Source organism: Tachypleus tridentatus, chromosome 9 (genome assembly GCF_004210375.1).
Source record: "Tachypleus tridentatus isolate NWPU-2018 chromosome 9, ASM421037v1, whole genome shotgun sequence".
NCBI lineage: Eukaryota > Metazoa > Arthropoda > Merostomata > Xiphosura > Limulidae > Tachypleus > Tachypleus tridentatus.
Window position 1 is genome coordinate 76,072,976 of NC_134833.1, and position 24,155 is coordinate 76,097,130.

At 32.0% G+C, this 24,155-nt stretch overlaps 1 protein-coding gene across 3 annotated transcripts in view; it reads left to right on the top strand.

Annotated features, from left to right (window-relative positions):
• Positions 1-24,155, top strand: part of LOC143225529 (UBX domain-containing protein 7-like) — a 50,744-nt gene that overhangs the window by 23,294 nt on the left and 3,295 nt on the right. For 2 of the 3 annotated variants that reach the window (XM_076455155.1, XM_076455156.1), the window contains exons 6-11: positions 2,038-2,184; positions 8,312-8,402; positions 17,630-17,683; positions 21,860-21,933; positions 22,564-22,924; positions 23,194-23,270. In XM_076455155.1, the coding sequence (XP_076311270.1) occupies positions 2,038-2,184; positions 8,312-8,402; positions 17,630-17,683; positions 21,860-21,933; positions 22,564-22,924; positions 23,194-23,270 (804 nt within the window). The remainder of the gene's footprint in view (positions 1-2,037; positions 2,185-8,311; positions 8,403-17,629; positions 17,684-21,859; positions 21,934-22,563; positions 22,925-23,193; positions 23,271-24,155) is intronic. The other variant, XM_076455157.1, reaches the window with a different exon arrangement.

Consider the following 24,155-nt stretch of genomic DNA (forward strand, 5'->3'; position numbering starts at 1 on the left):
GGGCTAGGGCCAACCAAGTGCAAGTGTTGGATGTTCTCAACGAGCGTTATGAACATTGTGTCAGATGCTGATGTTCAGGTATTGTGCTCACAAAATCCTGGCATTGTTGTGTTGTAGTGCATCCTCTCATAAAGCTCCGTGGTAGGTGAGGTCAATGAGTGCTGAAATGTATTGCCTTTATTATGGATACCCCCAATTCATGAAAAAATAAATAAAAATGAAAAAATTAAAAAAAAAATTATTTGAAAATGGCCGTGCGTGGAATACTTGTATGGTCTCCATCACAGTCAGATTCTGTACCTCGATTTCTAATTTTGCATCCCTTATTCAAGAAACCCTTAGGGCAGATGTCTCCAATTTTATGCTAGAGGGATTAGAGTGGCTTGCTGGCTCAGCTAAGTCAGTAAAGAAGTTATGCTCTGGAGACATTTTGGAGAAGACATCTTCAGTGCAATATACCAAACTCCTCTTGAAACTGAAAGGCAGTGGCAATATACCCATTGAGGTTACTACTTGTGCAACTCTGAATTCTCCAGAGGAGTTATAGTTAAGTTGCATACGGTCTTTTTGTCGATGACTTCCACATCTCGTGTTAGATGTGTTTTTGGCATTTTTAACACTATTTAAGTTTTTAACTTGAAAATTTTTACTTTTTTACTGTTTGTTTGGTGCAGATAGCTTAGTTGCTTTATGTCAATAAATGTCAATCAACCAACCAATTATTTTATTTCTTAAATTTTTCATATCCATTTATGGAGAATAAATTTTAAGCTACATATGTATCTGCATATGCATTCAGTTGAAAGTTACATGTTTTTTCAACCATTTACTGTTGCATAGACTTTTTTTTTTTCCAAACAACTGTTATATGTTGAACCAGGTTGGTTTGTGCTTAAGGTTTCATGTAAGCTCTTTTTAACAAGCAAAATATAAAATTCAGTAGAATAACTAGCACTCACAAGAGTAGAGAAATCCACTATAGTAATCATTTACTGTTAGCAAACTAACTGAAATAGTCACAGAAGAACATATAGATACAAAGTACACAGTACATTGTTGTATATTATAATCTGTATAAAATATTTGGAGTAACTGTTGGGACCTAAGTACCGTGACCTCAGTGTAGTTAAGATTTATGACCAATCAAAATTCGATATATTGTATAGCTCTTGAAGTTGACACAGATGACATAAATTGTTTTTGTATGAATGTTTTGTTTGTTTTTTTAATTTAAAGCTCAGAGTAATTCAGAGAGAAACCTAAGTACTGATAGTGATTTAATTATTTGCTAGTTTTGTGAATGATATTTAAGGCATAAAGTAAAGATTATTCAAATTTTATGCAAATTAGTCCAGTATTGTGTTTTAACCATGAATAATAAAATAGTGCTTTATATATATTGATAACAACAAGAACCTAATTAGAAATATTTTTAATCTTCTAAGAAAACTGTAGAGTTGATCAAAATATTATAATCAATGCATTGTTTTTATGATTTCAAGTATACAAGTATCATTATCTCTGATTAAGCCTTCATATGAATTATCATTCTTACTAAAAGGATTAATATTTCCTTTATTTTTGACAGCCCAGTCAGTCTATGTTTTTTATATCACCTGTTGCTTTGTGATTGATTTAATTTCCTGTAGAGGGTGATGAAACTTCATTAAAAAATACAAGTTTGTACAATTGAATTAATGTAAATTAGAAGATGGAGTGGAGAAAATATACTAGATATTCTGTTAACTCAGTTGGACATACTGAATGAATGAATTATAAGACAATATTCCATGGTTTAATTTTTGATTAAAAATTGTAATTTAAATTGTACAACAACTAATAATTATCTTTTTAATGGGGTTATAGAATTAGTATCATGCAAACATTGCAATGTCTAAATCACTCAGATTGACTTTTTAGGAAAGAATAAGTTATTTTAACATAAAAAAATGAAACTTTAACTGCAAATGACCACATAAGTTGTTAAAGTGTAGTTTAGATTTGAAGCCAAATTATGAACACTGAAATTTCTTTCAGGCACGGGAGGTAGGCAAGAGCAGTAATCGATGGCTAATGGTCAATGTTCAAGATGTACAGGAATTTCAGTGTCAGATACTTAACAGAGATGTATGGAGTAGCCCAGCTGTGAAAAGTATTGTATCTAAACACTTTGTATTTTGGCAGGTGAGAAGAGAAAACCGATCTCTTTGCTGTCTTAAAATGTTTTTAAAGATAAACTAAAATTTGTCTACCAGGAAACTTGTTTGGTTGAATTTATTACAATATTGATGTAATTTATTGGTTGATAGTGTTAAACAATGTATTTTTCTTTCTTTAAGGTAGTTACTTGAGTGGGTATTTAAGTTTCAATGTAAAATTTTATATTAAAAATAATTTTTGTAGCTCAGCTAAAATGAGAAATTGTTCAGAACAGACTTTTGTTTAGCAATTTAAAGCATTTTAACTGTAGTAATATTTCCCTTTTGCAAACAGTTTAGTATTTGTTCATTGTTTGTGTATTGAAGGAAATATCACTTTAAAGTGTCTGTACTAAAGTATTAGATTTGCATATTATCTTTATTGATCTAGTTTGTTTATCAATGAAATTGATATAGTGGGAGACTACTTAGACATTGTGAATTGCACATAGTAGTATTTATAAATGGCCTGGCATGGCCAGGTGGATTAAGGGGTTTGACTCGTAATCAGTGGGTCGCAGGTTCTGATCCCCATTGCAGCAAACATGCTTGCCCTTTCAGCCTGGAGGTATTATAATGTGACAGCCAATCACACTATTCATTGGTAAAAGAGTAGCCCAAAAGTTGGCAGTGGGTGGAGATGACTTGCTACCTTCCATCTAGTCTTACCCTTCTAAATTAGGGATGGTTAGTACAGATAGCCCTCATGTAGCTTTGCACAAAATTTAAAAACAAACAAACAAACTATTTATAAATGACTCTAAAAAACTAGCATTTTATAATATGAATGTTTGAAGTTACAGCTTGTTGTCTTTGATGAAGCTGTTCACATAAAATTTGGGTTAATGAATATTCTTCCAATATGAACTTACCTCCTCTTACGCAAAAGCTATCTCGATTGTTGTCTGTCCTCTAAGTATTGCTAAAAGAAGCTTTAGTAATTAGTGTTCTGGTCTTTATACCCCACCAGTTTAGTGATTTTATGAACATGTACTTATCTTGTGATTACTCTCCATTAATAATACTGGATCACCTATAACAGTGCTAATCAGTGATGTCGAGAAACTCACTTGTTGAGAAATTTATATGCAAAAACGGCTCGTTTGGGTTGAGAAAATATTTTACATAGAAGAGCGAACAACGTTTCGACCTTCTTTGGTCATCGTCAGGTTCACAAAGAAAGAGGTAACTGACCGGAAGCTGACCGCATGTTTGAAAGGGGTTGTGTAACTGTGTGTCGAAATGTAGAGGGCGGTATTAGATGTTTGAATATATAATTTTATTTATTTTATTATATTAATATAGGTATAAAGGCGTTCCTTTATATTGGTTTATTTTGGGTTTAAGTTGTTGTATAAGTAAGGCTTCTTTAATTTTGCGTTTGTTTATGTTTGTTTCTTTATTTAGTATTTGAGTGTTTTCTATGGTTATGTTGTGTTTATTTGACTTGCAGTGTTCGAAAACGTGTGAAGGTGACTTTTTATGTTCTCTGAATCTGGTTTCCATTTTTCTACTTGTTTCTCCAATATAGAAGTCGTGGCAGTTATCACATTGTATTTTATAAATAATGTTGGTGTGGTGTTTGTCAGTGTAGTTTTTTACATAGTAAAGACCTCAGTTTTGTGCCTGGTTTTTGGTTACCTATATTAATATAATAAAATAAATAAAATTATATATTCAAACATCTAATACCGCCCTCTACATTTCGACACACAGTTACACAACCCCTTTCAAACATGTGGTCAGCTTCCGGTCAGTTACCTCTTTCTTTGTGAACCTGACGATGACCGAACAAGGTCGAAACGTTGTTCGCTCTTCTATGTAAAATATTTTCTCAACCCAAACGAGCCGTGTTTGCATATAAATTATAACAGTGCTAGTTATCTCCACCTACTATTCTCACTCATTCCTCATTTCCTCAGTTGGCATAACACAGTTTAGACGTCTAATGTGCATAATTTTTCTGAGTGTGACTACAGTTTTATTTATGCTTTGTTGCTATTTCCAACAAAGTTTATTCAACATTTTCTAATTTTTGGGTTGATTAGATTTGTTTCTATGGATTTGCATTCAAAATTTTATTCTTCCTGAATTCTGTGTATTTTAGTATGAATTCAAGGTTTTTCTATGGTAGACTATAATATTACCTCAGTAGACTTCCCAGGACATGGAGTTGACTTTATCTGCTGAGGAAGTGCATGCCTTGATTCACAGGGAGTTAGAGTCTTATGTTTGGCCACCATTTTCTTCTTCTTTTCAACATGACATGGTTTATGAGGAAGAAGACTGTCATTGAGTTGCCACTTTGACCTCTCCTTTTTCAGGCATCTTCCATCAGTTGCTGACCACCACGTCTTTCAACTGTAGTAGACTTGTTCTTCCTCTAGCTACAAATTCTGTCAGGAGATTTGTGGTAAGTTTTTCAACATGTATACTTCACACCAAATTAATATACTCATGGTAGGCCTGGTTCCTATGTCCTTCCTTGTATAACCTTGTTCTTTAAACTTGGAAAAGTTGTGTATTTTCTATCATTAGTGTTTGGACTTTGGTAGTTGTACTTCGTTATTTATGTTACTGTAGTTAAATTGTACAGAAGATAATGATTATTGCTTTGTAATTTTGGTAAATATAATTGTTATGCACTTTTGTTAAATTTATGTATTTGATTCATTATTTTTGATGTATATAAATCAGTTCTTGTTTATTCAGATGTTTTCTAAGTAATTTTTGTCAGTTTGCCTGTTCATTATTATTACGTATTTTGTGGACTGTATATAATTAAATGGTTTGTCCATTTCTTATTTATAAGTACTTTATTAGTTTGGTATGTTTTGATAGTATGTACCTTAGTTATCATTACCACTGGTATAATATAATTCACAACTTTTTTTACTTTTTTTAATGTAGCTATTAACTGTGTGTCTTCTTATCTCCATTTATGTCAGGGTAGGACTTACTTACATGTCCTTTGTCATCTCAGTTAATTTCATGGAAGGTATGTCAGATATTGATTACACGGACCTGCAAATTTAAACTTCGTAAAAGTTGTTTTAGTTTTAATAATGGATTTTGCATAATTCAACTATGCAGATATAGAAAATATTTACTCTTTTTTTTATCATGTCAGGATTTTTACAAATTGGTAAGAATTAAAAAAAAACTTTTTTTTACTTAGGTCATTATTTCATTTACCACAATACATTTTTTCATTGTAATGTTTGTTAACAAAAATACAAACAAACTGAAGAAAAGGAAAGAACATGGATGTCAAACAAATATGAGTGATGAATGAGGAGCATATTGTTTGGAGATTAAAAGATGTGTTGTGGTCTTTCTTTCTTTCTTGTATCTGAAGCATCTTGTTTCCATGATCAGCAGAAATCAGCCATCATGCTGATGTTTCACCTTCCCAGATAGCTTCTATTTCCCTGATGTCTTGATGAAACCCTTCCCTTTGTTCTTTGCTGAAGACACCAAGATTTTCAGGAAAATAGTCAATATTAAACCAACTTTCCTCACTGTCCTTTCAAACTGTTCATCCAAAGTCAATTTCCAAATCTGATGCTCAACAAAAATCCCTTCTGTAAGTTTCTCTTCTGAAAAAGCAAGGAATTGCCCACGAAGATACTTGAAACAGTCGCCATTTTTGTCTCAGACTTTTACAAGCCACTTTATCAAACCCAGTTTTATATGGACATAATAGGACTTTCCTTGTGTCAATCAAACTGACATGCTCACTGTTTTTTGATTCTGGTATCAGGCTAAGTGCGTGGACATCGCTTCTTTATCCAGTGCTGGTTATGTGCTCTGCTGTCTCATTCAAACATATCATAAAAAATATTTAGTTATTTATGAAAGCCAGTATTAAAATTAGGATTTGACATCATATTTAAACATATTTCACTGAGTGCATTCTAAGTAAATTACATAATAAATAAACAACATTTTCAGGGGGGACACACTATTTTTTTGTCCACCTCCCATAAGTCTTTATAGGAAATATACTTTCAATGTAAGCAAATGTTAACTACTTTTAAACTTTTATGGCTTTATATTTAAAATGGAAGCTAAAAGTTGCTTTACTGCATATTAACAACATTTAACAATTTCTTATCGGACATTTGGTTTCTGTTTATTTTATTAAAGCAAGCTTCAGGAAAATCTCATAATACCAATTAAAAATTGTATTAGAATTTTATTATAAAACATGAACAAAAATAAAAATGTGGTTTAGTACAGGAGTTTTTAAATAAATTGTAATGCTGGGTTATCACACAGTTATGTGGTTTTCTAGTTGAAACTTGAACCTGTAAAAATGTAAATAGTTCTAATTGAAACCTCAAGTTGTGGATGATCTCTTTTAGCCATTATATAAAATACATTAAGTTATTTTGAAAAAAATAAAATATTACACAAAAAAATCTGATTTATGAATTATAGTTGTCAGTATCAGTAATGCCTAGTTTTATATTTTGTGTCATAGCAGTAGCAAAAATATGATATGACTATCATAAGAGTTATTTTATTAAACTTGTATGTGAGCTTGAGAAGATACGTCCCGTAGACTTACATTGTGTTTGTTGATTTTCCAAATTATAGATTTAATGTGTTGTAGCTGTCAGATTATTTTATTCGGCAGTGTAATTAAACTCAAATTTAAGAGATGAACACTGTCAAATGTCCAATCATATTTAAGTATAGAAATAAGCTGTTGGATGGTAGACTGTTGAAGCTTTCAAAGTATCAGGTCATCCCATAAGTAATGTCCAAAAATTTAATACAGAAAGTGCATCATCATTTCTGTCTTTGCAGAAGGCTTTAATGACTAAAATATGTAGTAGGACATGTATACAAATGTTCAGACAAATAAACGAAACTAACCCAACTTCACTTTTCTGGATCATTAATCAAATAAATCCTTATGAAGATGGATGTGTCTGAGGAACACATTAGGCATATAATACTTTGAGTTTAAAAAGGCAATAGTGCAGCAGAAACTTAATGAAACATTCAAGGTGTTTATGGTGCAGAGTCTCTCAATGAAAGAAAATGTCAAAGGTGGTTTCAAAAGTTCAGATCAGGTGACTACAGCTTATGTTATTGTTGCCCTGTAGAGTTTAATGATAACTTGCTGCTGGCTGCACTTGATGAAGGTTGTGCTGTAACAGTTGAAGAACTAGCACAGTAGCTTAATTCAATCCATTCAATAGCTTGGAAAGGTGTCAAAACTTGTAAAATGGGTTCCCCTTGATTTGACAGAAGCCAACCTCAGATCAAGAGTGAACATTTGCACTTCTCTGTGCTCTCGTGAATGTAACTCATCTTATTTTGGACAAGTTAGTGACTGGAGATGAAAAGTGGTTATTTTATAAAAATGTTAAGTGCTACAGACAATGGCTCAGTGCAGGTAAATTGGCTAAAGCACAGCCCAAAATGGACCTCCACCCTAGGAATGTCTTGTTAAGCGCTTGGTGGGATATTGTTGGTGTGATCTGCTTTGAGTTGCTGCCACTCAATGTAATGATTACTCCAGACCTCTACTATCAACAGCTAGAGTGCTTAAATTTTGCATTGAAAGAAAAGAGGCCTGCTTTGATCAATTGTAAAAGTGTTGTGTTACACCAGGATAATGCACAGCCCCATACAGCAAGGATCACATCTACAAAGATTGAAGAGCTAGACTGGGAAAACTTCCACATCTCCTTTATTCTCCAGACCATGCTGCATCTGGTTATCATCTATTCCAAAGTTTGCAGAACTATCTTGATGGAAAAGAGCTTGGAGCACACGAAGATGTCAAAATTACCCTCTCTACATTCTTTTCCTCCAAACCCCAAGAATTTTATAGAAGTGGCATTCAGAAGCTTGTGAATCATTGGCAGGAAATAATTAATAATAATGGAACATATATTATTGATTAAATAACTTTAAAAGTGTTTGAAATCGTTTCTCTTTTTCTGAACCTAAAATCGGACATTACTTAAGGGATGACCTGATGTAACATTTTAAGGATAACCAGCTTTTTTCTCAGTTGGTATTATCATTGGCAAAGCATCCAACTTCATTTAATTTTGTATGATTCTAAACTTGTGTAAAATTTCTGTTCATAGGTGTATTTGGATAGTGAAGAGGGGCGTTGGTATGCTCAGTTTTACAAAGTTAATCAGTATCCTTATGTGGCTATTTTGGACCCGAGAACAGGTAAGTAATACTTTTGTAAAAACGACACAAGTAGATTACTTAATTTCTTTATTTTACACTTTGCTGTAAAATTTTTGGATTTTTAACAAATTACCATTTTTGCTTAGTTTAGCTGTTTGATCTTTTGCAAATAAGTATCAGATAAAAAAAGTTATGTGATTTTAATACATTTTGATATAAAAAGCCAAATTAATTAGCCAAATAATCTAACTATTCATTAATATTTATTGAAAGTGTATGTTTCTCTTTGTTTGCTGCTATCTTACTACTGGATGAAAGATTTGTGAATAAATTAGGCAAATAATGTAAGTGAAAGCTATAGATCTATATGTGTTATCAAATTGATGATAAATATTTTTTCTGTTTTATTTTTGTTTGTTTTTGCCCTTTGTTAGTTATGTTAACATGTCTAGACTGGTAACTGTACAGTGAGCTGGAGTTTGTTTCAGATATGAAATAAGATTTTTAGTTAAAAGTTATCAGTTCTAAATAAATACAACATTTTATGTCTAATTTTTACATTTTATGTCATCACTTTACTAGCTGTAATAATAGTTCAGTGGTAAGTCTGTAGGCTTTTGACATTAAAAATAGAAATTTTATTCCTACAGTTTCTAGAGCTCAATTCATGAACTAAAATCACTGATAGAACTTAAAAGTTTTTAAATCGTTTTACTCAACGTGAATTGCGTAATTTTTCCTTTTTGATTTCTTAATATTCCCTCCATTGGCACAGTGGTATGTCTGCAGACTTACAACACTAAAAACCAGGTTTCAGTACCCATTGTGGGCAGAGCACAGAAAGCCTGTTGTGTAGTTTTGTGCTTAATTTAAAACATCAACAAGGTTTAATAACTGATATATCAAAGTACTTATTATGTAAGCTGTAAACATTTTTATATTTGATTTATAATATTAATTTTATTAATGATGCATTTACAAAAATTGGAATGATTAGATTAAGTCAGAATTAAAAAAGCCAAAGCTAGGACATCAGATATTTTTAAAAACACTGAAAATATGCTTTGTTCTATGAAAAGTATTACATATACTGTTGTAGAGATGTGATAAAGATAGTAATTTAATAACAATAACGGTAACATAGAGCATTTTGAGGAAGTTTTATTTTTTCAACTTATTGCAGATTATAACATAACGTAACATAAATAATATTTAGGGACAACAAGGGACCTGTTGTCCCATTCTCTAACCAAACTAAAATATTAATTTAAAAAATTAAATCCAGCTCTTACAATTCATATATCTATCAAGCTTTCTTTTTTAAACTCACTCAAGTTTGTTACCTCCACAACATCTGAAATCCACCCATTCTGTTGGTCAACCACCCGATTTGAAAAATAAAATTGTCTTAGCTGAATACAGCTTCTGCCTTGCCTAAATATATATTTGTTCTATAAACCTTGCTTGTAAATATGAAAAATGTTGATGCATCAACATTATCAATTTTTTTTACATTCGTAAACACTTCTGTCACATCCCAACTCTTCTTTTTTCAATAGAAAACTATTTTATGGATCTTAATATAGCAACACATCCATTCCAGGTGTCATTTTATTAACTTTTCCAACTGTTTCCAACAATTCATTCTTTCCTAAGATAAGGAGTCCAAGACTGAATAGAATACTCCAAATGTGGCCTAACCAACAATGTATACAATGGAATTATAATCTCTCTAGACATATTGTCAAATGCTTTCTTGAAATCAGATACACCAGATCTATCCCCTTTACCCATCTCATATGTAGTAACGTTTTCAAAACATATATAAAGCATTGTAAGGCAAGATTTACCTTAGTGTAACCTTGTTGACTCTCTGAAAAATTCTAAACTTTGTCCAATGACTTTACGAAGTATTTTTTACCATATTTTTCAAATCTTTCCCCACAACTGATGTCTGGTCCAGGAGCCTTATCATTCTTTAAACTTTCCAATTTTATTTTAAGAAGCCCAAAATTTATGCAGTTGTCTTGTTCAACTTTGTTTTCATCTATCAGTTGCTCAAGATGAGGAATACTGCTTCAGTCTCACTTAGTAGAAAATGAAGAAAAAGCAGATGTATCTTTAAAACATCCTTACTGTTAATTTTCATTTTTTCAGCCAAATTGTTTTCGTACATCCTTTAGGATTTCCTAATTTCCTGTTTGACCAACTTTCTTGATCTTTTGTAATCTATTTATATTTCATAGATTTGTGATGCTTTTCTTTAATCTTGTCTTGTATACCCTGTGTGAGCCAACCTAGTTTTTTAGTTGCATCTGCCTTTTGTTTGCTGTAACAAATCTGTTATTTTTAATATTGAATTTTTTTTTTAATTTTCCACATTTACATAGCGTCTCCAATAACTAAGCTGCCAAATTCACAACAGACGATTCTTATTACATCCCTTCAAAATTTGCTTTTTTGAAATTTTGAATCAAAATATCACTATTCCTGATTTCCATATGCAGCAGAACATCAAACCTCCTACAGCAATGATCACTTAAACCAAGGTGATCTCCAGTTTTTACCTTCTAAACCATTTCTGCATTAGAAGTTAACAGTAAATCTAAAATAGCATTTTTTCTGGTAGGTTTCTTGACCAACTGGTGAAGAAATCCAACTTGAACAGCTTCCAGAAAGCTTTCTCCATTATGTTAATGCACATTTTAGTCAGTCGTATTGATAAGTATAAATTTTTGAAGTGTCAGGAAATGTAGTTTAATTCTAAAGTTATATTGTTAATCTGGTTTGTCACTAATGCTATGTAAGGCTCATCTAACAAACATGAATTGGACCATTGAAAAAAAAATGAAACAAATCATATTGATTGTGTTTGCTTAGAATTATTATAAGATGAAGTTTATTGAGCCAGTGAAATTGGGCAGCCTAAGCTGTTTGCTTATAAATGAAATGGAAACATGGACAATTGTATATTAAATAAACATTGGAAAATATAACACTATCAACTTCAGAGTCAATGGTTTACCAGATATTAATTTGTTTGTTTATACTAACATAATTCTTAATTTCTACACTTTTCCAATAAAGATTAGAAATGCTTACTCAATTCACATTAACATCACCCCTTCTCTAGTACATTTAGTTATGCAGTATTGTTCCTTACTTGTTTTTAGCACTGATTTCTTCTGATTACATCTAAATGGACCCAAACTGCTGAGGTAGCAGAGATTAGAAAAATGTGAAAGTATTTCTAATAGTAATTATAAGTCCTGTAATATGAATTAGACTCTGTGCAGAAAAGAAGTTTGGAAATAAAGAGCCAAAAAAATCTCATTCGTTATATAAAATTTAAACCCTTCCCCTGACCCATAAAAAAAATTAGGCTATCCATTTACAACTCCAAAACAGTTTAAAATAAACACCAAAAAACAGAAGTTGTTTACATAATTCACTTGTAAACCTTGAATTGGCATTACTATTACCTAAGATATTCTCATTAGTCGCTGGTGCAGTTCCTGTGTATTTTTTATTTTAAAACTCCAAAATATAGAATTAACCTGCAGGTAAATGCTTTCAACCGATGAACTTTGTTCAAAGTCAACAGTCATACCACCTCTTAAAAAAATTGAATCCTTTATGATTTAGGACAGGAAACTGACAGTTTGGAAAAATTGCTTTCATGATGTCAGAAAAACGTAGGTTCAATAATTCTTGAAACAAAGTGATAAAAATCCTATGACCCAAGCATTCTCAAAAGGTTGACCTTTTGAAAGGGCTTGGGTTATAGGGTTTTTACAACTTTGTAAATATTACTTGTTAGATTTAAATGAACACTTGTCTGAGAATGTGCAGGTAAATAGTCTTGTTTACATTGAAAGTCACCCAATTTGGCCTAATACAATTGGCTGGAAGCTGGATCAAGCCAACTGGCTCTCTTTCACCACTCTCCCAAAACTTGATTCTGCCATCGTCTGTAAGCCATCAATAGACGACTGCATGGCAGCAGCAGTGAGTGACTGTATTATACAGGCAGTTGCCTAACATATTCCTAAAACCTTGACACGTTTTCCATGATATCCTTGTTGGTGGTGGAATTCTGCCTGCCACATGGTACAGAAGGCTCAAAAACGGGCCTGGAATACTTTTTGTAGGTATTCCACACTCTCGAATTGCATCACTTTCCAGAAAACCCGTGCATGTGCTCAGAGGGTAAGACGTCAAAGCCAGAAGAACTCTTGGATAAAGTTCATAATTAGCATATGTTCTACCACCAGTTCCAAACTCGTATGGGACAAGATTTGACAGGTCAGTGGGCATACAATTCTGTCCTCTCTCTTGATCTTGCTTTCTGATGGCCAGGAATTAGCTGATACCTAGAGCATTGCCAATACTCTAGGTGAAAATTTTACTGGGTATCTAGCACATCCTACTTCATCCTCCACATTCTTAGTCATCAAGACTCAGGCAGAGCGATCACCTCTTTCTTTTCGAGCTGATTGTCTCTGTGACTATAATCACCCCTTTATACTGGTGGAACTCAAACTTGCCCTTTATAGGTCTAACAGTACTTCGGCCGGATATGATGATGTACACTACAACATGCTACGCCATCTATCCCCTGCTTCTCTTGCTATTTTTCTGATTGTTTTTAACTGGGTTTGGCAGGAAATTGTTCTTCGTGATGCCTGGTGCCAGGCTATTGTCCTACCTTTCTGTAAGCCTTGGAAGGATCCCAAAATTCTTTCAAACTACCGTCCAATTGCTTTGACAAGCTGTCTCTATACGACCTTAGAAAGAATAGTTAATGCTTGTCTTGTTTGGTTCCTCGAATCAAACAACCTCCTCTCACTCACCCAGTGTGGGTTCCGATGACAGCGCTCCACCATGGACTACCTGAATCGACTTGGAACGTCAATTAGAAAAGCCTTTCTCCAGTTTTTCTTTGACATTGAGAAGGCTTATGATACAGCATGGAGGTATGGCATTTTGTGAGACCTCCATATATATGGGTTATGTGGCCATTTGTCCATTCTTATTAAAAATTTTTAATGGGCAGGTAATTCCAAGTTCGTGTGGGTTCGACACTTTCTTATTCTTTTTTACAGGAACTTGAAGTCCCTCAGGGCCGTGTTTTGAGTGTCACACTTTTCAGTATGAAGATTAATGCCATCACTGAACGACTCCCTCTTACTGTTGCAAACGGGCTGTATGTTGACAACTTTCCTATCTCATGTCAGTAGTTGAACATAAGGTATATTGAGCAGCAGCTACAGACTGCCTTCAATCATTTACTGAAGTGGACCACAGCAAACAGTTTTAACTTCTCTTTCTATAAAATCTTTTGGATGCACTTTTGCTGTTAACAAGGTATTCACCCTGATTCTGAACTCCATATCAGTGAAGTTGTGCTACCTGTGGTCCTTGATACAAAGTTCTTTGGGGCTTCACTTTGACCATAAGCTGGCCTGTACACCATGCATCAAGCAACTACAAGTCAAACATACAAAAGCACTGAACATCCTCTGTGTAATGTCTTCCATCACTTGGGGAGTGGATTGATGTTCTGTGCTAAAGATATATCGTGCTCTTACTTGATCAAAACTAGACTATTGGTTACTGGTCTATGATTCTGCCAGAACCTTGACCTTGAAGATGCTAAACCCCATTCATCATCAGGGACTTTGGCTCTGCACTGGGACTTTCATAACTTACCCAGTTCAGAGCTTATACACAGTGTCTCATGAACCTCCTCTACACCTCAGCTCTTAGCAATTGTCTTTACTGTATGCTTCAAAACTTCAATCCTTGCCACAGCATCCCACCTGGGGATGTGTTTTCTTCCTCAGTGGACCATACTTTTTCAGAACAGACGATCTGCCCTTGTTTGTTCCTTTTGGCCTTCATATGTAGGTGCAGTTGGATGAATTGGCTCTGTTATTAGATAACATTGCTGTATCCACTGGTCACTCCATCCCACCATGGCTTATTACACTCCCCAAATGTGATCTTTTATTAAGTCATCTGAGAAAAGCAGATACTCCCAATTAGAAATACTGTCTGTTATTTGCTGAACATCTTTTGAATCATTCTTCCATTCCTATTTATACAGACAGTTTGAAATCAGGTGACTCTATGGGCTCTGTCATTTTTTGTTGTGATTCAGTGGTAGCACACAGAATCTCCTCTACAGTTTCTGTGTTCACTGCTGAACTGTACACCATTTCTGTCACTCTGGATAACGTAAAAGCTAAGCAGTACTCAAATTGTACTATTTATACTGACTCGCTTAGTTCTCTACTGGCTCTTGAATCGCTTCACGTTAGTTCTCACCCTGTTGTTGCTGATATTCAAAACTGACTAACCTATTTCTCTTTAACATTTTCTTCTGTCCAGTTTTTCTGAATACCAGCCATGTTGGTATTTACAGGAACAAGCTCACTGGCACCACAGCTAAATCTGTCTGCTCTGGCACTATCACTGCTGTGCCTGTTCCATACATGGACTATGGTCCTGTATTCAAGGCTCGGCTCCATGCCAGTTAGCAGTCGACTTGGAATGAACAATGTGGAAACAAGCTTTTCCTGATAAAACCCTCTGTTGGACTTTTGCTGTCTTGCTTCCATAAGGATTGGAAAGAGGAAGTTGTTCTAACTAGACTATGTGTAGGTCACAGTTTTTTAAGTCATTGTTTCCTTTTATCTGGGACTGATGCACCAATATATTGTCTGTATAACACTCAGGTCATAATAAGCCACATTTTATTGTCTTGCCATTGTTACGACACTCAGTGACGGCACCATTTTAAACATGTTTTGTCCCAAGGTTTGTCCATAACATTAGACAGTGTCATTGGCAATGATGACACTGTCAGAAATGTTTTTAGTTTTTAAAGGTCATTAATCTTTTTAATGCTATTTAAGTTTTTATTTATAAATTAGACCTTTTTTTAATGTGATCCCTTTTTGAGAATTAAAGTACAATTTGAAATTAGAAAATGTTCATAATGTCAAAAAACTCTAAGCGAGGACTGGAAAGGCCATATTCAGGTGACTAATGCTGATGGTTGAACTTACCCCTTAGTCATCCTGGTGATTTATGATAATTAAAATTATGCTACAGAAAGTCTTTTACAACTTATATTACTGTAGGTTCCCTCTTACTGCCGTAAACTAGATATAAAAATTGGTTTTAATGCTATTTATGTTTTTCAATTTAAAAATTAAACTTTGTTTTGTTTAACCTTGATTTCTTTTCACGAATTTTAATAATTTTACTTTAATTTTAACTTTTTACCAGATGTTTGGCACAGATAGCCTAGTTGCTTTGTGCCATAAAACACCAAACCAATCAACGAACCAAAGAGTTGACAAGTGTGAGGTATTAATTCACTGTCTACCCTATAAGCTATCACTTGAATATTAGGGATGGCTAATGCAGATAGTCTTTGAATAGTTTTTACACAAAATTCAACATACAAACACAATGTTAGGGCTAAGTGTAAAAATCAAGATTAATGTAAATATAAATAAAGCATTGGTGGACTCAGCAGATAGCCCGATGTGGCTTTGCTATAAGAAAATACACATATAAACAAAGCATTAAGGTAAACTATTCAATCTCAAGTTGATAATATTTAATTTTAGAGGAAAATAAATATAAATGTTTATATTATAAAGTATTACATATTATATTTGTAAGCAATGGAATCACTTATGCCTTAGAATACTGGCTGTGTGTTAGTATGAACTCAAAACTTACACTAGAAGCTGTGGTATTAAATTTTTACTATTAGTAAAATATTCTGATTTTAAACCTGTTTCATTGTGTGTCTGAACAGAGAATCTCATTGTTTAAACATGCCTCTTAGTTGACTCTTAAATTTAATCTCTGATTCTAACTTCTCCAGTAAGTATTATGAGGTGCTTATTTAGAATAACAATTAACCTAAATGTGTAAATGAATAGATATGGTATTAGGGCACAGATTTACTAGTAGATAGCCAGAAAAATGCCAGTTATTGTTAGTGTTTAGCAGTGACTATCAAGAAACTGGTATTTTTTGTCTAGTCAGTAATCCATGTGTTATTTATAATATTCAAACCAGTTGTAAAACAACAGTCAAAATTATTAAGAACACTAAAAGCTAGCTGTAAACCAACACTTATAGATAAAAACCACACTGAGAATTGAACTCTAAGCCTTTTCTAGTAACATCTTTTTTTTCATTTTATATTTGGGAAATATGATTATTATCACAAAAATACAGAACAATTTGATAGTATATTACACAAAAAAACGTTTTCTAGAAACACACATCAGCTGTCTAGTTATATTGAATACATTTTTTTTCTGTTTTTCTTTGCCATTCTGGCTGACACTTTTATTAGCAATTCTTTCAAATAACTGAACAGAAAAATTAACTTCACATTATTATGATATGAGACTAATTCTTTTTCTTTTTTTTAACAGAGATATATCAGAAAACTACAAGGTTGGCAACAAAATGAATTTGAGTGTAAATGTGCAGGTGGTGAAAAACCATACAACTTACAATTGTATAAAACTATATTTGAAACATACTTTTGAGAACAAAAAGGCTAAAGGTGGTACTGAAGGTGAACTTGAAACCATCTGTATTTGTCCCATGGTTCTATTAGATATTATGGTTAAAATCTGATGCTGATGCCCATTCATTTAACTATCTATAATTAGGATTGTTACAAATACCTAACATTAAACATTTCAGGTGTTCTTTATACAGCTGTTTCTCATGTCCCATCTCATCTGGAGTATGTATTAAATTTGATGGAGTACATAATGAAATTTGATGCAACTTACATTGATACAACTGTATTCTTAATGTGAAGTAAAATTGACTGTGTTTCAGGAGCACCTTGCAGCATCACCTACACTAGTTGTATCGTTTTCATAAATGTGTTTTACATGTTTTAATACATCTGTACTAACAAGTAAAAATAAAGAATTCATGTTGTTCTTCCATCACCCATATGTTTGAGCTCAAACATATGACAACCACATACAGAGTTTCTAGATTGAAACTATACCACATAAATCCCGATAATATATTTATTCAAGAATATTTGGGATTTCTTTTTGTATCTTAGCATTCCTTAGAGTATGTCTATGTTATCTTGATAAGTCTTGTCATTGTGAATATGTTGTTTCATTTGGAAAGTGAAAGAAAATAAATAAGGTGTCAGAAAATTGTGTTTTGTAGTAAAATAAAAATACTCTTTCTTTTTACAGGAGAAAACTTAGTTGCTTGGAATAAAGTAGATTCAATGTCATTTTGTGACTTGGGTAAGCATATATTTATCAATTAATATTTTTATGTATCTGTCAAATGCTGCTCCTTATTTATTACTGTCTGTTATTTGAAAGTTTAATTCAATTTTTTTTATTTAAAGTTATGAAAATAAATAAAATTGTTTAATAAATGTTCTTATTTTCATGCTGGTTTGATTTTTTGCCATATATTATTAAAAACAGAAAGTTAATGTTTTATAATTTGCACAACTTATAAATATGTAAGTAAAACCTGTCTAAGCCAGAAACTGCACAGGGCAGAAACCTGTACAAGCCACAAAAATCAAAATTTTGCAGCATTATCTTAAGATTTCTCTTATAAAAGGCCTTCTATATGGCAGAACCTGCATAAAAGGATGGAAAACTATCTTTCACCCACCTCATCTATCAACAAGTAGGATTAGAACCTGAGTAAGGTGAAAAAATGTTTTTGATTAAATATTAATTTCTTATTTAACTGATAATTTCTTTAAATATTAATAAATTATTGTTTAATTAATAATTTGTTTAAATATTAATAAATTCTCGGACATTTGGTTAAATATATTCTGTTGTTTTTTTTGTTGTCATTATTTCGTAGGCCACTATTCAAGAGAATGATTGACTGTACTTTTGGTCACATTTGCTGATGAAAATTGAAAATTGACGTGTTAGATGCAATTGCATTTTTAAGTCATTCAATCAAATGAGTAAAAGATGAATGCATAATAAAGTGATTTTGAAACTGTGGATTTATTCTTGATAATGATGGAGATTGTAGAGAAGTTGTTTATTGTGACAATTCTTGTGAAATCCAAACTCTTATTGAAAAGATTGATGCAGATGATTCTGTGAACGAGGAAAGTTTTGTGAATGTTGACAAGAATGTTTTAACAGAAACTGATGAAATTGATTTAAAATCTATAATAGAATCACAAGATGGTAACAGTGTAAAAGATTCAGAAGATGAACAAAATGGAAGAGATAGTGAGGAAATAGAAATTTCTACTTCTTTGCAAGTGTTAAGTTATATTAACATTATAAAATTGTATGCAAAAATGAAGGGGGAAAATTAACTTCATAAAAAGGCTGTAGAACTGGCATTCTCTTTTAACTTCATGAGAAGGTCCATTCAAAACAACAAATCAGTTGAAATTGAACAATTTCTTCAAATAAATTTGATTAAGATTTTGTGTACTTGTGTATATTTTGAATGTCTATTTTTGTTCTTATTCTAATAAATATAGCATAAACAGTACAATAACTTTATTTACAAACGTCTTACTTCCCTTGAGTCAAGCAAGTATAATGTTCTGCTCAAAATTATATATAATTAAGGAAATGCATGTTAACTGTCTAAGCTGGAAAACCCGCTTAAGCCAGAAATTTTACTTGGTCCCATGCGATTCTGCCTTAAACAGGTTTTACTGTATATACATTTTTATACTGTATTATTTTATCTTCCAAATATACTGCTAGTGTGATTTGAAATATCTCAAACAGTTAGTAATTAATGAAAGATGTACTTAGTGTTGAAATAAAACTCTTTAAAACCTGCTTTGTAATATATAACACATTCAGCAACAAAATATGGTTTTAAACAATGAATATATATTTTTATAAGAATTGAATCCAGAATTTGAAAAAGTATTCTGAAGGTTTACAAGGAAAGCATGAGTGTAATACAAAAAATAAATTTTGAAATCTCCTTAATTTATAAAATTTATCTATATTTATTTTAAACATACTTACATTACTTCTGTTAAGAAATTTAAAATAAGAGTGTTATAGGTTTTAATGTAGCTTTTCATGGAACTTAAGTACAGGTATACCTCCTATAACACAACATTTTATAATGCAGCTCCTTTTTTAACACCATAATTGCTATTACCTAGTGTATCATTTGGAGTGATGTGGATTTTAAGTACAAAACAATAAATTAAAAATATAAAAAAATGCAAAACAAACATGCAGCTACCCCACAAACAATCCTGTGAGAAAGGTTATGTAGGCAAAACTGGAAGAAGCATTGACATGAGAGTTTTTGACATTAAAAAATGATATAAGATGTGGAAGTCAAAACAATGCCATTTTTCTTCATAATGAGAGATTCTGGTCATCAAATAAATTGGAAATCAACAAGAATTTTATCGAAAATGAATAACTGAATAAAAAGAATTGTCAAAAGTTCCTTAAACAAAAGCCTGCCCAGCTACAAAACTTTCCCAGGTCACTGTAAGCTAAATTAATTACAAGAAAATTGACTGATTTTTTTCCCTATCATAAGACAATGTGAGACTGGAGAGGATGCATGAATGTCTCAAAACAAGTTTCTCTGATTTCAGACTTCTGACAGTTGTTGTAGAAGTTTATATCATAAATAAAATTGACTTTAACCCTTTTTAGATGGGTCATGGGTGAAAGGCTGTCCTCACGTTTGCTGGCTTGCACTCAAAATTTATTGAACTACTATTTTATTAATTTATGTCATTCAGTTTGATATCAAACTGTAGATTAAAATTCAACATTTCATATTATACATTACTTAATTTCTTGATTTTAAAAGTAAATATCCAAAAATCCACCCATAGATTTTTGTGTGTTATGTAGTATGTTGAATTGAGCACTGGTTCAAATTTCCAGTATTGACAAGTTAGAATACAAAAAATAAAACCTTTTATATTTTCTACTTGACAAGCTCTCACTATATTTAGTGTATCAAACATGGTGGCCCTGCTAACCTCTTAATTTTTGGAAATAGTCCCATATATACACTTAGTTCTGTATATGGCATGTGAATAACCAATTGAAAGCTCAGAATGTTCCTTTGGTGATTTTCTCAACATTTTCAAATATAATGGCATCCTCTTATTCTTTCTAGACACATCTTTGTGCTGGCGAGTTAAGTCTTTAATTTATTTAAAATTTCATACTTTTTATATCCAGATATATCTTAGTTACCAAAACTTCATAGATGATAGAATTGTATGGTATCATTGAAGCAACTTGTGATTTGTTTGGTTATTTAAATATATATATAACCTCAAAAAACTATTTCACATACTACATGTGGAAAATTTCTTAAAGCTTAACAAGCTATAACAAGAAACAACTGAAAACAAAGGTTGTAACTAGAAGAGATAATTGTTTGCTTTACCTCTTTATTTACTGTTCTGTCTTTTAAGAAAAACAGGTTTAAGAACTTGTTTGTAAATAATAATAATCTATATACAATGTATAATTATTGAAATGTGACTGTATTTTACCAAATAGTAGTCCATTAAAACAATGCCAAGGCAGGCCACTTGATAAAGACTAAAGGTCAGTTTTATATTACTGGATAAGTGAATGTGCACCTTGCCATTGTTACTACTATGTTGTTACCCAGGTGTAGCTGAAATATCAATCTAATAAGTATATATAAATGTATAATGTTATGGATTTTAAGCTATTTGGTTTGAACATTTATGTTTTTGTGTTATAATCTGAAGTCATTCTAGAATAAAAAAGGTACAATTTATTTCCTAATTTTCTATGATGGTTACAAGATCAGTCAAATCAACTGAACCTGTACAGAGATTCATTAGTGAAAATAACACAAAATACAATATATTAATGTAAAGTTTTTCTTAAAAAATGTTTGATTACTATCTGGATATTATGAGGATTTTGCTTGTGAAATTTGAAAAATTTCTGATATAAAGTATTTTTAATCTTAATACTTAATATGAAAATCACTTTGTATGTTGGATAGATAACATGCAAAAAGAAAAAAGGCATGATAAAAACATTGCTTAACAAACCTTAAGCCTTAATATAAAAAAACATTCAGACGTTTTGCATATGGAAGTATAGTTTTGTTTACTTACAGTTTACCAAATTTTGTGAATGTACTCCAACTGATTTAAAAGAAATAGAATGAAAACTGTGACAAGTAAAAAATGGTTGGCCCAGGGACTAAGCCCATGCTGAAAAGGTTAAGGGAAGAATAATTCTGCAGAAATGCATTCCTAATTGTAACATTGTTCCTATGAAAAAGCCTGCATGTTATAACATCCCATTCCATGTGTTATTGCAGGTATACCTGTATTTTATTTTAATTGCTTATACCTGGTACACGATGTAAGTGAACATATTTTCTAGGTTAAACTTCTTTCTTTCGCTGCTTAATTTTATTTTATATGTTTTTAGTGACTGAATTTTTGTGTAAACATCCTTCACCAGATGGTTCTACCCCAAGTCCCCCAAGAAAAAGATCTAGAACAGTAAGTGTAAAATTTTCACACTCGTGCATCCTAAACTGAGGCTTGATAAAGTTGGGTTTTCTTGTAGTATGTTTATACATTTACAACATTACATGTTTGCCCACTTTTGGATGGTTTATTGGTGTACATTTAATTATAGAATAGATTTCTTTTCAAATAGAAAAGGTACTTTTCAAAGTTACAAATAACTGATCCCTTGTGCTCTATACAGAAAAGCAGTTCTGTCTTGCTTCAATTAATGATGAGATAATTTTGGTACAATTTTCATAGCTTTCAGTAAGTCATGTAACATATTTCACACTATGCTCTGTAGAAATTGTTCAGCTGCTTGGATTTTATTTAAGAGAAGATTATATATGAGTATTCCTGAGGCTGTAAGACTTTTATATGTTCAGAGATGGTTCAGTAAACTGAAAAACCTGAAACAAAAATAACATACAACTAAAATGCTTCAAGTCTAAGTCTTTTATCAAGTATTGTTTACACAGCATTTAAGTTCAGATTTAAACATCTGTTTTGTTTATAACAATACTAAAACTATTTTTAAGGGTATATTTTCTTAAATTTATTGCTAATCTTTATTGTATTAAATTTATATATATGCATTTCTTTTTCATGACTGTATATTAGGATAGTATACTTGATCAAAGTGAAGAGTCCCAGATTAAAGCAGCAATTCAGGCTTCACTGGAAGATTCTGCAGAAGCTGCTTCAACTGCTGCAGAACATGGCAGTGCCTCTGAAAGGGATGAAGAAAGTGATGTAGAAACTTTTGAATCTGATTCTGAAAGCTCCACATCTTGCACTAATATCTTTCAGAAGGATCAGATGCAGGATTCAAATGGTGTGAAGACGTTTTTATGTGCAAATCTCTTAAAGGTTGAAAAAGAAGACACAAATCATAAAATAAAAAAGAAAATGGAGGAAAATGATACGAGTGATGTTGACAACCCAGCAGAACAGTGGAAGGTCTACTTAGGTAGCAGTGATGGTAATCATTATTGATATTTAGGAAATATAATTATCATTAGATTTTTGTAACTTCACACACTATTCAAAATATTATTTTAATAGACTATAAATAAAAAAAACAAGTAAAAAATGATAATATTTTTGTACTTTCACTGCTTTTCTTTGTTTTTTGCTTCAAAAACTTTATTATTATTATAATATATATAGTTTTAATGTTTCTGTTATTAAAGAAAACATAGATTTTTTTATTAAACTGAACCACAATAAAAAAGTTTTTTAATTTTTCAGATCAAACTGAGTTAATATTACGATTTCCAAATGGAGAACGACAACAGAAAAATTTCCCTTCTTCTTCTCAGTTGCAGGTAAGAAACTTGTTATTTGAGAAGTTTCACAATTAATATAAATATTCTGTGGACTGCTTTATAACTGTTGTCCAAAGTAATAGTTCACAATATATAAACAAATAATATATACGTTTATACATAGGTTGGTTATCAAGAAAGTTTTGCAGTTTAATACATCATATCTCACAGACAATATAACTTAGAAAGATGTCGTGGGTTTCATGCAGATGCAAATATGATAATTGCTGTGTTACCACCAGGACACTACTGTGGTTTCTTTTGCCTGTTTCTCATTGGTATAAATGGTGCAATTGATCACAGTGCAGCTCATTCAACCAACATGAAAATGACAAGTGTGCAGAGAGATGAACCAGTGAAATGTTCTTATATCAAAGAATGGGGGTTGGCTTGTTCAAGTGTTGCTCTCTGCAGGTTCATGAAGAAATCTGAGGAGAAAGGTTTCACCTTTATTAAGTCTCGTACAAGCAGATCACAAATATCAAATGAAAGTTTTTCTGAGATCAGCCATGTTGTAACAGAAGAATCCAGCAGCAATGGACATTATATCACCCACTGTCTGGAATTTTTAAGGCTCTTTAGTCAACTTTTTGGATATTTTATTACAAGCTGCATAATCTTCAAACACTAAAGGAAGCTTATTTAACCCAACATTTTGATTTTATTTTGCAGTTCTTGGCAAAAGTGAAATTCTGTGGTCCATAGTCTGCCAATATCTTGTGGACTGTTGAAACACATCCCTCTCTCTCTGGAAGTGTCAACATGTGAAACTGCATTTATTTGTTGTAAGCTAATCTACTTCTAACATTTCCTATATACCTTCATGAGGCTGAGGTGACAGAATGGAATGGTTTCACAGTTGAATTTGTTATTGAATTGTAGTTT